Genomic DNA, 13201 nt, shown 5'->3' on the forward strand with positions numbered 1-13201 from the left:
GCACTAGTGCATGTGTCGTTCACTACAGTTTTCTAAGGTCAGCCTAAGGCCCAAACGATTGCGACAGATATCCATTGTCAGCATGATTTTTTTAGTATAACGATCAATTAAACTACCTATGAGATGGCAAAAGTGCATAGATAACGATTGTGCATAATTAATTATAATAGTTTACAAAAACGCCAATTTTATATGTACCTAAGGACCTAATAAAGTTTGAGGTAAACATAAAAAAAAAAAAAGATCAAATTGAGAACCTCGTCCTTTTTTAAGTCGTCTAAAAATAGCAACAGCTATCTGCGATATAAATAAATAAAAAAAAACACACTCGTGCAAAGTGCGTTCCCAAATTTCGTTAGTACTAAATACCTACTATTATAAATGGATTGGGGATATTCTTAGGTATTATGCATGATACGGACTATTGATAATTAATTCAGAGATTATGATTACAAGAATGTATAAATAGGTACTTGTGCTTTATTAGATAATAATTGATATTGACTAACAGTGTCTTTATTGAAGAAATAATGTTATTTATAGTATTAATAGGTTTATTTAGTTGCGCTCTGGGTAAGTGTTCTTTATACATATATTTATTTATAACTAGTTACTACTATGAATTTGCATCGCGCAATCTGTCAATCGCTGACAGTTATTTTAAACAATTGACAGTTATATAAAATTTATATTTTCGTTAAGTTTTCTTAAATATTCTAATTTTCCGCGCAAATTTTTGATTTCTTTCTTTTATAACAACCTTCTCCTGACAATAACAAACACAACAAAAAAAAAATAGTGAAATCGGTCCAGCCGTTCCCGTGTTTTGGTGTGGTCAAGGGAAATAGGGATTCATTTTTATATATACAGATGTCCGACAACCAATGACGTTTTACAAATAGACGCGTCATACACTAAGAAAATGGCACATAAAAACGGCGCACTATTTGCTATATTCACGTACATATAATTACGAATTGGCTCGAAGAAAGAATAAAAAGATTCAGAATACATTCGTTAGAAAAGGATATATATACATCGACGGTTACGTAGCAACGTTAGTGCCGCACGCTCGTTGGCTGTTAAGTCGGGCAATTACCTTACTTTCGTCTTGCCACAATTGAGCTCGCACAACGTATCTATGTACTTAATAAAAACATCTTAGCCGACAACAGTTTCATTTTCGGTTTCGGTAAGTTTCGACGCTAAACTGGCAGTTTTAAACTAAAACTGCTAAACGCAGTTACCAATCTTAACTGAAAAAATATTTGTAAGCCTCAATTGCATGAATAGTTTGATGAAAATTAAAACTTAACAAAAAATAAAACCGCCTTCAAGAACCACTAAAAACCAAAAAATATTTTAACATTACCTATAAACTGGTTACTAGGTTTTAAGTCGGTACCTACCTACATTAGTCGGTACCACATGCACTTGTTATTCTTTTAAAATTGTTGCTGCAGAGTTTAAATATTTTTTGTCTGGAGAGGTGAGTTAAGTATTTACAAATTTACCAAAGAAGTTGCCGAGCAACCCACTAGATTTAGAGAATTAAAGGTAATCCACTCTATAATCTATATGTATATTTTTTTTATTGTAGCGGAGCCAACGGAAACCAGAGTGGTGGGCGGCTCCAGCGTCGCGATTGAGGAATATCCTTTCATTGCAGTCGTACAGCGAGTGTTCGATGAAGTGTGGTGGGAACAAACTTGCGCCGGTACTCTTATTACTCAAGTTGTTGTCCTGTCAGCTGCACATTGTTTCGAGTAGGTATTAATCATGTACTTACTTATTACATTTACCAGGGCCGGATCTACCTAAGGGCTGCTTGGGCTGTAGCCCAGGGCCCCGAGGTTACAAGGGGCCCCCAGACCCCTCTAAAAACAATAGGCATTAATTTGAATTTAAAAAATGGTTGCCCGTAAAGTCGGTTTACGGACGATATTTTTACGTAATAATGTCATAAAAAAACATTAATGAAAAATTGCATACTTTTATGAATTGAGTTAAATACGTCTAAAAGGTTGTTTTCATGCTGATTTTCAATATTTTTTTTAAGGTATTAAAAATGAATATTATTTATTGAAACTATTAGGTTATTTTATACATAATATATATTCATGAGTTTTTTTCATATTTTACAAAAATATAACTTAGAAAGTAACGGATATATCAGCTGATACACATCGTAGGTTGTCATCCGACTTAGCAGTTGGTGTACACGATGGAAGCCACAATTTTTATCCGAAATCAATGGCACAGAAAAATTACTTTCGTTTATATGTGTGTCTTCTATATAAACCTCAATTTGAAAAAAATAATAATAAAAATTTGCATTTTTCAGAGGACTATTAAAATAAGTCATGTTTTTTTTACAATTTTTTCATATATTGTTTACTATAAAAAAAGTAGTTAAAATAAAAATATCGCTTATGATAGAGGGTCAAAATATGAACCGAAATAGTGATTCTTATATGAAATATATATAAGAATTTCTTATATATATATCACTATTTCGGTTTCTCTCTCACCCAAAGGTTGCCTGGAAGAGATTGCTACCACAGCAAAAAGGTCGCCTTTTGTACAACTAATACTTGCGTAGATTTAAGTAATATTTATGTTTTTTGTGCAATAAAGAATATATAAAAATAATATATTTTTCTTGAAACAGTTTTTTGACATGGCTATTAGTTGAGTACTTAGATAGGCCCCTAAGTAGTTTCAGCCCCGGGGCCCCACAAATTCTAGATCCGCCCCTGACATTTACAGATGTATATATTGGTATACCTTCATTGTGTTTTGGGGTCATTTGGAGAATGCATCAACGTTATCCTCTATTTGTCTATAAGAGGCAACTGAAAAACCGCTATAAATGGAGGTCGTGGGTGCTCTAAGGGTGCTGTCCTACAGTCGAGGTCACCCCTCAGAGCTCCCATTCCCCCGAAAAAAATTAATACGTGATAACGAATAAGTCTTTTAGATGCGAGTACCTAACTAGGTATGTACACACTGACCGCCGCCCCCGAGGTAATTCTTGTGAGCTCGCTCCTCACCGAATACACACCCATACACGGGGAAATTTGTCGCAGCCTTAGCACATTGTCAAGTGTGTATACCTCACGCTTCCCCCAACTTACTTCCTCCCCTCTTAATAGACCCCTTCACTGGCTAAGCTGGAGGACTCTAGGGTCCCGTTCGCAGGTTTTCCCCTGGTGTAGATAGTAGGAACGCCTATTCTAAAAAAAACAATATACTACCGCAATATATTATACTTCTGTCTCGCAGCAGCATCGAGCAAAACAGCGTGATTGCTTCGCCAGTAGGAGACATAACATCTAATGTCTCAGTACGAATAGTGAGGGCATGCGCAGTTCAATGTGATTCGAGGAGTACTAAATTATTTTAATATATGGGCAATTGTGTAATTTACAACCAGGCGAACGGTTTGGTCATGTCGTTTGTGTTTGCAATAAAAAAATGTATATTATTTTAGATCTGAACCTCCACATCTATGGCGTATTCGTCTTGGATCGCGTATGGCTTCAAGTGGCGGGAGCTTACACACAGTGCAGCGGATAGTTTTGCACCCTGACTTTCACTACTTATACAATGATGTGGCGCTTGTTCGACTTTCGGTTCCTGCTGTGATCTCAAGCACTGTAAACCGCGCACGTATTGCAGGTGTCAACTACAACCTCGCTGATGGAACTGTGGTGCGTGTAGCTGGATGGGGAGCTAATATGGCAAGTATAAAATAAACTCAAATATATCAATGCTTTTTTAAAATATTTCCGATAGGTACGCTAATTTGATGGGAAAAAGAGAAAAATAGGGTACAAATAATAGTGTGATTGCAGTTCTTAGTATGAACCTACTAAAGGTGCACTAATCACGCCTTTTTACATGCATCGTAATACCTAGATTATGTAAACTTCGGGAAGATGTTTAGATAGGTATTTGTCAGATTCTAATCTAACTTAAATGTTTAATAGATTTGGACGTAATTTTGCAAGTACTTAGGTTACAAATATGTATAGACAATGATCAAAATTAACCTTACTTAGTCTCTTTATTAATTGATGATGAGCTGTCTATTTAAAAGACCAATACAAAAAAGGTTTGTATCTGCAACAAAGTTGCGGGTTTTAATTACGAGCACGGTAATGTGACTGCAACTGATGGTAAGTGGACTGGGATCCAATAGAATGTTGACTGATGAGATGTTTACCCCCAGTCTTTTTTTTTTGAGTACAGACAGTACAGGGTCTGACTGCAGGGTCAACACCGAGGTAAACGTACGAACGGTATACTGGTTCCCCCCGGTTCAGCGACTGCAGGACCCTGCCGAAAAGTGGGAAGGGATAGATGGAAAGGAAGTCTGGGGGAAGGATAAGGAACCATCTTAGGATGGGCGGAGGGGCGGGGACAAGGGAATGTTCGCGGTCCCTTATATTCCTCAGTGTGACTTTAGCAACCAAGATGTATACACATTCCGCTATGTGCCTAGGGCCGTATTCGGTGTGGAGACCGACAGCATAAGAATTGCCTCCGAGGATCGCTCGGCAGTCGATACAACTATGCCGGCCTGTTCAACTCTTGGAACCAAATATACACAGGCTGGCACAGGCTGGGGTTCTAATTAAAAAGGGTGATGATAAGGTTGATGTATTTAAAGCATTTTTTTTTTCAGTTTCGTGTATCCTCCGAGATATTGTTAAGCGCGGAGATAAGAATATTTAATCAACAGCTCTGCGCTGAGCGTTGGGCTCACTTGAAGACCCAACCGGGCCAGGAAAGGTGGCCAGACATAACCGATGGCATGATCTGCGCTGGTATAGATGGTGTTGGTCATTGTAGCGGTGATTCTGGCGGCCCAGTAGTGCATCAAAACGACATCGTTATCGGCATTGTGTCATTCACGTATATTTGCGGCCACCATAAATATCCAGGAGTACATGCTCGAGTATCTTATTACTCTGACTGGATTGCAAACACTGCAAACTCACTATAATATTTTTATTAAAAAAAGAACATATGAAGAAACGTGACATGATCATAGCACGGCATCAAAAAATAAATGTAGAACAAAAATAGTTTTTCTTTTATTAAATCTTCTACTTATAGTACGAGATCCCACTGCAGAATTAGTGCATTCATCGAGTACATGTTAAAAACTACATTCTTACACATATTTATGCTTAGAAGAATATATATCTACTAGGCTGCCTATTAAAACTTGGCCGCAAATATTTTTAATTAAATTATTGTTAATTGATTTTTCGGAAAACATTTCTTGCTAGTTAAGTTAAGCTATACTTGATGTATAGCTAATAAATATACATTATGAACGAGTAAATGTATCATAGTCATACCTGTTTACACCTGGCTGCGAAGAGGTGCGGCCAAGTGCGCAACGGCAACCGTGGTTTTTCAGAGTCTTTATGTGTATTGTCATGAAGTGGACGATATTTTATTTGAAAAACAAATGAATGAAGTATGTAGTTTTTAACATATACTCGATGAGCGCACTAATTCTGCAGCGGGATCTTAGACTATTAGTTAAAAGAGCAATTATAATAATATAATATGTACTATATAATATATATCGCACTCTTAATAAAATAATGACCCATTCCAAAATTGCCAATTTGTGGGGATCGTCAAACAACCAATTTCTGTTTGTGACCTTTTAATTTTTTCCCTTTTTTTTCATGCTATCGGTTTAATTTTTTACCTATATTTAATAAGCTCAATTTTATAGCACCTTCAAAAAAAAGGTAACAAACAAAAATTAGTTTTCCGATGACTGCCACAAATTGACAATTTTGAAATGGGTCATTGTTTTATTAAAAGTGCGATATACTAGTCTATTTGCTGATACTACAATTGCTCGAACAGTAATCAGAAGTAATAGTGGCGAGGCGTCCATATAACCCAATTCCTATCGGTTTCCCTTTTATGTTTTGGATAATCCTAAATACTATATTTTATAAGTAAATATTATGAACAATAATAAGAGTTAGACTTATTAATTAGGTACATTTTGATAATAGACGTGTGTTTTACCTGGAAATAAAACGTATCCTTATCAAATCCTTATATAATGAGATAGGCACTTCCGACTTCCATTGTATTTTTTTAATTCCATCTCTTTTCTTCCTTGTATTGGTTTCTCTTTCGCACCCCAGCTACCACCAGGCGTGGTGGGCAGCGTTGCGAACCTTATGGTTCGTCAGCCCTGTTCATCATTGCGTCGAATTATACCAGACAGCGATAAAAAGTATGGTTCTCATGTCATGTACCTAAGGAGCCATAACAATAATAGTTATTACCATGGAGCCCTCTCGTAGAGCAATGGCATCCGTAACCACCCTGCCAGGGTTGGTTTTGGGCAATAAGATGGCTTACAGCAGTGACCGGAAGTACCACGCAATGGAACATATTAAGACGCTTGCTCCTGTGCTCCCGTGAAGGGCGCTGTGTAGAATATGCACATTTAAATCTAGTATAATTGCCGCTTTCTATTAGAGTGCTTTACTCACTTTCCAATAGCAGTATATTCTTTAGAGTTGACAATATAAGGATTAGAAAGGGTTATTTTATACTAAAGGGTCCTTTACCAAGGGATCTTGAACACACTTAAGTTTACCATCCTTTCCCATTTCTATAGTTTTATTTCTGACCACAAGTTAACAGTAGCAAATCTAAAGTGAACTTATGCAAGTCGTCCTTTAGAAACTCATTAAGATGGACAAGTGATGTATCAGATGTCTTCGACAATTCTAATAAATTATTTAAACCGTCAAGAATAGCCTTTATATACTTAGGTTATAGCTGCATGGAATTTATCTGTGTAAGCTAGTGGCGTGCATTGTCATACGCCAAAACCAAATCGTTTGCTACTAACTCAACAAACCCAGACATATAATTTTTTATACAACTCTTGGGTGTCGGCATATTTTTATCAGACCTCGCAATATTTTTAAATTGTTCAGCTCATCTAACGTCTTTGAACATTCTTGTTGTGTTCGCGGATTCGTTAAACTTTAAGTTTTCTAAGTATGAAATGTTAGACCCAATATTGCCACAATATTTGTTTTATAAGAAGATATAGTCGCTATTAATCACAGTTATTCTTACTATTATGGCTGACCTAAGAATATGATTTCCTATGTTCACACAAAGTTAGACATCGAAATAAAACTAGATTTCGGATTTTCTTTTGCTACAACTTGTTCAAGGACAAGATATTTATCATCAGAAGTACTACCCATCTCTGCCTTATATCTATGCCGTTATATTATATCGAGAAAATGTTATAGTCTGTTTAGAAAGAGAACCGTCGTGGGATTTGAGGTCGCTACTGTGCTTAATTACCTTTTTTGTTTAGTTTCAGCATGTTTCTAGACAAAAAGCACTCAAAACATCACGTAAGATAATTGAATAACAAAGCAATATGACATGAGTTTAACATTTACCAATTTATTGTAAAATTTGTTAACTTTTCGGCCACGACGCGACGGTTCTCTTTCTGAACAGACTATATAATCATTACCAACGGTATAAAACAAAAAAAAAATGATTGTTTCTGATTTAAGTATACCGATCTGATTGGTATTATTAATCAATAATACCAATTAAAATTAAACTGGCCTTACGTGTGCCACATGTGTACCTATAGAGGTACATATGTGGCATACCGAGGTACTCAAACTCAAACGTATTCATGGTTAAATTCCCTCTGGACCAACACAAGTAACAGAACAGTTTATGAGTGTACAACAGAGTTAATGCAGTTAATTTTTCAATAAGGATCTTATTATACAAGGTTTCTTAGTGCCCTTACTGCCTCGCCTTGAAAATCAAACCTGTATCATGAAGGTCTGGTCACCTTTATGAGATCATAGTCTGCCATTATACTATTTATTTCTCATAATTTTGAAAACCAGAAAATAGATAATGTCTGATGGCCTATTAGGTATTACTTACTTTGTTGTTGCTTAGACGACTGGTTCTATATTTATCTATAAATTTGGCACATTTTATATAGATACTTAAAAAATTTAAGGGAATTCTGCAGTTCTTGTTTGTTGTGGGGATGTTTATATAGGCAGTTAAGTATCTACATAATGAATTACAATGAAGAATGTTTTTCGCTTTATTTTCTTTTAAAAATATAATCCACTAGTCTCAATCGCACAATTAAGCACAATCAGTATAATACATTAATTTAGGCGTTGGATACAATCCAATCGGAGTAGTAAGAAACTCGAGCATTAACACCCGGATAGAAGGGATCAGCGCAGCGGTATCCCCAGGATGTTATTCCGACGACAATATCTCCGCTGTACGCGAGGGGACCGCCAGAGTCTCCTTGGCAAGCGTCCTTGCCTCCAACGTCCAGAATGCCGGCGCAAAGCATGCCGTCAGTGATGTCAGGCCAGTGCTCAAAGTTGGGCTGCGTCTTAAGGTAAGCGTAGCGTTGTGCGCATAACTCCTGATTGATTATGTTCACTTGTACATGATGAAGCTGACTGGGAGATGCGCCGCCGGACTACGGACAAAGGAAATTAATAATTTCAGTCAGTACTACATCGTGTGCTAGTGTAATCGCAATATGAGAAATGGATTTGGTCATGAAGATATAACTAAAACTCCTCCTCAGACTGAAGTCCGCTCGTCAATGTAATATAAGGTTGCTGGTACAGTAGAAACATAAACATGTAAGTAAGTAAGTAAGTACATTAATTTAAGTATACAACACAGGCTCTACTCGTGGCTACATCGGCGTAAATTACAAAAATTGGCAAAAAAGTCATGTATAAGGTGCATTCGGCTTAGTTTAGGCTGTTTTTCGATAAATTGTAAAAAGGTCGAAAATATATTTTCATAAAATATGTAAGTGAAACCGACTTTTTATACCTCTTTTTAATAAAACTATTGTATTTAATAATTTTATGATCTTGGTATTAAGTTTAAAAATTAGTATTTAATGCTATCTGTATAGAAATTTGAAACTCTTAGAAAATATGAGACATTCGCAGGATAAGTTTGGACTACGTTCTAATAACGCTGCAAAAGCTAAGGACATAATAATATGTAAGGTAACAATAACAAGGTAAAAAAACCAAGAAGTCCACATAAATGTCAAAAGATTCAAGTCCTTCTTTTTTATTTCACAACATGTAGCACGCATGTTCTTGGTCGTAGCATCAGGTGCGGTAAATAGGTAGGGCAAAAACAAACGGTGTCGCCGCTGCCTAAGTGTCTAAAATTAAAATATACAATACTTTCGCGGTATTTTCGCGATATGTGATCTTCTTACCTTTTATCCGAACATAGCCGAATGCACCCTTTTCAAATAATATTACTTTGAGTATTATGCATCAAATAAAGCACAAAGAGGCACTTATTATAGAAACGGAAAAAATAAGATATATTATTTTGACCACTAGTCGTCAACTTACAGACAAAGCTCCCCACCCAGCAGCATTAACAGGGGTACCATCCGGAAGATTGTAGTTGGGTCCAGCAATTCGAGCGGATCTGACGCCATCAGAGAAGACGGCGGGCCGGGAGAGGCGGACGATTGCGACGTCTGCGTCTAGTGTGGCTCCGGAGTACTTCGGATGAATGAGGAGTTCGCTGACACCGATTAAGCTGCCACCAGTGTTCACAAACGTACTGCCCAGACGGACTCGCCACTGGGATGGGTGGTCTCCACTGGCAATTAATAGAAGTTACAGCTTAACGTATGTCCACATCTATAGAAATATTATATAGAGAAGAGCATAGTTTTGTGTATGACTATAGAAGTTTGTGAGTTTATAGGTAGGTACTAATCTCAGGAATGACAACCGATTTCGAAAATTATTTTACTAATAGGAAGCTATATTACTCCTGACTGCTATATTTTTATGCCGGAAAATATTTATCCATCAAAAACTTTTTCACGCAGGCAAAAGCTAGTCTTAATAATAAGTACTTACTTAATTTTCAAAACTTTGACCAAGTCAATTATTGCTTACTTACGTATGATTAACAAATTTCCCTCAGCGAGTAAATTTGCAGAAAACCCAGTGTTATGTACGGTTTGCTAACTCACGTATTTGAGTATAAAATAAAATTTAAAACAAGTTCATTCCTTCAGAGGCCAATATTTCTATAAGATCCTATAAGATCTTTCAGGAAATTTGATGTCTGTAAATGCATACGCGAATGCGGATTTTATGTGTTTAAATCCGCGGATGATGATGTTAGGTCTTTTTTTAAAAATACTAATTTTAATATGAATAAGTGCCCGCTTTGTGGGTGCCTGATTAAGAGTTTCTACTTTAAACTTACATATAGCACAAATGAAACGCCCTAGCGGCTCCAAAAGATTATTTAAACCCCTCCCTCGAGCGAACGCATTCGTTTCATACAGTTATGGCGGGAATATACAAAGATTTACAAATAGTTTCCTAAAAAATAAATTTTAGGGTTTTTGAAAATTTCAAGCTACCAGAATGTTCCTTATATAACTATAAAAAGCCACAGTCGCCGTCGACCGAGTTGCCGACGACTAGTCAAGGGGATTTTTTCCCGATGCAGATGCCGTTATTTATTTGGAATTTATACAGTAGGCGCCTTTGCAAAAAGAGGTTAGACCCAGAAAAACAGCCATATTGCCAATCTATACTTATAATAAATCTGTAGAGAGGTCAATTCTGTACATGAAATATATATTCTGTACATTCTGAACCATTGAACAAGAAACACTATGTTCGCCTTGGTCTGGCCCTAGTTGCCTACGTTTTGGTTGCCGAATTATAGAGTCACTTGCGACCAGTGTGTATTAGGCACAGTCGACGTTCTGATGCAGGTGTGAATTTTTTTTGCCCCCCAATAAAAATCCATGTTATGAATGCAATTCTTCAACCTGGGGAGCGGAAGAATGGTTATGTCGGATTCACCGGGCTTGCCAATGGGTCGGGTCCATACCGATTATGCAGTCATACCGACTAAAACCTTGCGGTGGCCTGCTTCTGCGCCCATGAAACGGATCCGGGTTGTTCGAGAGTGCTTACGAATTCGTCGGACTTGTCTCAGCACAATGCTGCTATGTGGTTCATCTCTTTTGGGCTCAGAGGTCCCCTTCTTTCAGCACCATTTGTCGGAATGAAGCTGGTATTCCCGCTACGCGGCCACGACTCCCGATAGTCCTCTTTTTACTACTGCATACTTTTCACCATATGTATATATGTATATGTATTTAGGTACTTATATACAGCACTAAGGTGCTAAAATAGGTAGTCTTCGTTGCATAAGAAATTAGACTTTATGATATTATATCTTAAAGATTATGTGTATTATACTCACGCGTAACAATGAGCAGCTGAAAGCACTACCGATGACGTGATCAGGGAACCACCGCAAAATTGAAACCAAATGATTCCCAACAAGTGAAATTCCATATTAGACAGGTATGGGTACTCGTAGATTGTGGTGGGTGAACCGCCTACAATGCGGCTTACGCTCTTTGGCGCCGCTGTAAAAAACATAGGAGACTTGAACAATATATATATGAATTCATGCTCGTACCGGTATAGACTACTTACTTATACGACGCAGATATTTAGTAGGATTGGTTTTCGAAGCTGTGTCGAATTTACTTATACAATATACAGGTTCATTTTGACATTGTGTTTTTTACTAAATAACACCACATCTTATGAAAAATAATGCTTTACAATAAGTTACTCTAAGTGTAAATGTAAAATAAAAAAACTTAATATTCCACAAAAATAAATTTCACGTGCCCTAATGGCACTACTACTACTCAAAGCGAAGATCACACTTTCTGTTAGAAAAAAGTACACTCACGCATACGCCAAATTCGCCATAAACTACTAAATGATAAATAAATCAGTTGAGCGAAAATGGGATTTATGGTCAAAATAAAATTTGTTATTCATGCATGATTTTTGGCACAATGTTCGCAAAGGTAAAGACGAGGCTGTGGTTTCATTTATTAATGCAATGTCAAAATTATGCTATGTAAAATCTATGAGAGGCGTCAAGTGCAAGTAGGTATGTAACTAGCCACTGTTCAAATAATTAGGTAATTATAGTGCCACCGGAGGGAGATTAATTTGTTTTAACTATTTTTATATGCATTGATGTTTTTTAGATGTAGTTAAGTATATAAAAATGTAAAATAATAAGTTCAAACTAATGATGGAAACTATGGTAACTTTTTATATTCAGTATAACAGGCCGATATAATTATTTGTCTAGGATAAAAATTACAAACACACTTTCCTTTTTCATTAAATAGCTATAAAAAACAGGATAGCCGCACTTACCCAAGGCGGTGCCAAGTAAGGCCAACAGAAATACTACTTTCATTGTTAATTGAATTCTTTTAGCTGTTTCGCTTCGCTAACGGGCTTGGCTTTTATATATTGATACCCAGAGTTTATCTTAATCTATGTCTACTTAAATTTTGATAGCGATAGTTTATTCATAATCCAAATTTGTAATCGCAAAGAATTGTTTTAATAACCGTACTAATTTTTATCTAAGAGGTCAAGATATCGAAAAAATAATTTTGTTATGCAAGTACCTATCTAATAATTTTATAAATAGGAATAGAAGTATATCTAATTCAGAATTTACAGTAAGTCGCCCAAATCACGGCCGGTTCGTAGTTTGTCTCCAATGACGACAACGCCATTGTAACTAGGGACTAGCGGGTGGCGAGAAGAACAATACAAGAAACGAGTGTTGTGACTAATTTCAAATCAGCCAAGTCTTAGCGATTGTTCTGTAACTTACGCTCTCATTTTCACGCTCCATCCAATATAGCAAAAAATTTATGATTCACTAGAATTCCTATATAAACAGTATTCTAATTATTTTCTACCTTTAGGTATTCCATTTTGTAATAATGCGGAATTCGGTAAATTAACGTCGTGTGTATATTTAGGCAAGTCAGGCCCGGACGTATAAAATTAGGAAAATATTTTTTTATGTGAAAGATATTTAAAAGAATAATAATAATTAAATAATTTACAGATAAGAATTTATCTGAAGAGGGGCGGATGGACATGCGTTTGTTAGTTGCAAGAGGTATAGCAGGCCGAAATAGATCCAAGTCCTTACACTGAGACAGCAACCTGTGGGCATAGCTAGTACAAGAATAATATAAAATTCGATA

The 13201-nt window shown here is 36.4% G+C and overlaps 2 protein-coding genes across 2 annotated transcripts; one reads left to right on the forward strand and one right to left on the reverse strand.

Annotated features, from left to right (window-relative positions):
- Positions 1-394: 394 nt before the first annotated feature.
- On the forward strand, positions 395-5093 carry LOC115448735 (trypsin, alkaline A-like). The gene is made up of 4 exons (XM_030176282.2): positions 395-573; positions 1601-1766; positions 3494-3743; positions 4691-5093. Exons 1-4 carry the CDS (start codon positions 531-533, stop codon positions 5009-5011), a joined length of 780 nt encoding a protein of 259 aa, XP_030032142.1. The 5' UTR covers positions 395-530; the 3' UTR covers positions 5012-5093.
- A 3041-nt stretch (positions 5094-8134) lies between these two features.
- On the reverse strand, positions 8135-12499 carry LOC115448737 (trypsin, alkaline C-like). The gene is made up of 4 exons (XM_030176284.2): positions 12348-12499; positions 11362-11530; positions 9468-9723; positions 8135-8554 (listed from the first exon to the last, which is right to left on the reverse strand). The coding sequence occupies exons 1-4, from the start codon at positions 12388-12390 to the stop codon at positions 8231-8233; spliced, it is 792 nt and encodes a 263-aa protein (XP_030032144.1). The 5' UTR covers positions 12391-12499; the 3' UTR covers positions 8135-8230.
- Positions 12500-13201: the final 702 nt, after the last annotated feature.

This window comes from Manduca sexta, chromosome 24 (assembly GCF_014839805.1).
Source record: "Manduca sexta isolate Smith_Timp_Sample1 chromosome 24, JHU_Msex_v1.0, whole genome shotgun sequence".
Classification (NCBI taxonomy): domain Eukaryota; kingdom Metazoa; phylum Arthropoda; class Insecta; order Lepidoptera; family Sphingidae; genus Manduca; species Manduca sexta.

Bases quoted from the DNA above. Each gene is read 5' to 3' on its own strand.
- LOC115448735 (XM_030176282.2), top strand. From the start codon at position 531: ATGTTATTTATAGTATTAATAGGTTTATTTAGTTGCGCTCTGG. The intron at 574-1,600 runs GTAAGTGTTCTT...TTTTTATTGTAG, and splicing joins TTTATTTAGTTGCGCTCTGG to CGGAGCCAACGGAAACCAGA. The intron at 3,744-4,690 runs GCAAGTATAAAA...TTTTTTTTTCAG, and splicing joins CTGGATGGGGAGCTAATATG to TTTCGTGTATCCTCCGAGAT.
- LOC115448737 (XM_030176284.2), bottom strand. From the start codon at position 12,390: ATGAAAGTAGTATTTCTGTTGGCCTTACTTGGCACCGCCTTGG. The intron at 11,531-12,347 runs GTAAGTGCGGCT...TGTTTTTTACAG, and splicing joins CTTACTTGGCACCGCCTTGG to CGGCGCCAAAGAGCGTAAGC. The intron at 8,555-9,467 runs GTAAGTTGACGA...CTTTGTCCGTAG, and splicing joins CTGGGTGGGGAGCTTTGTCT to TCCGGCGGCGCATCTCCCAG.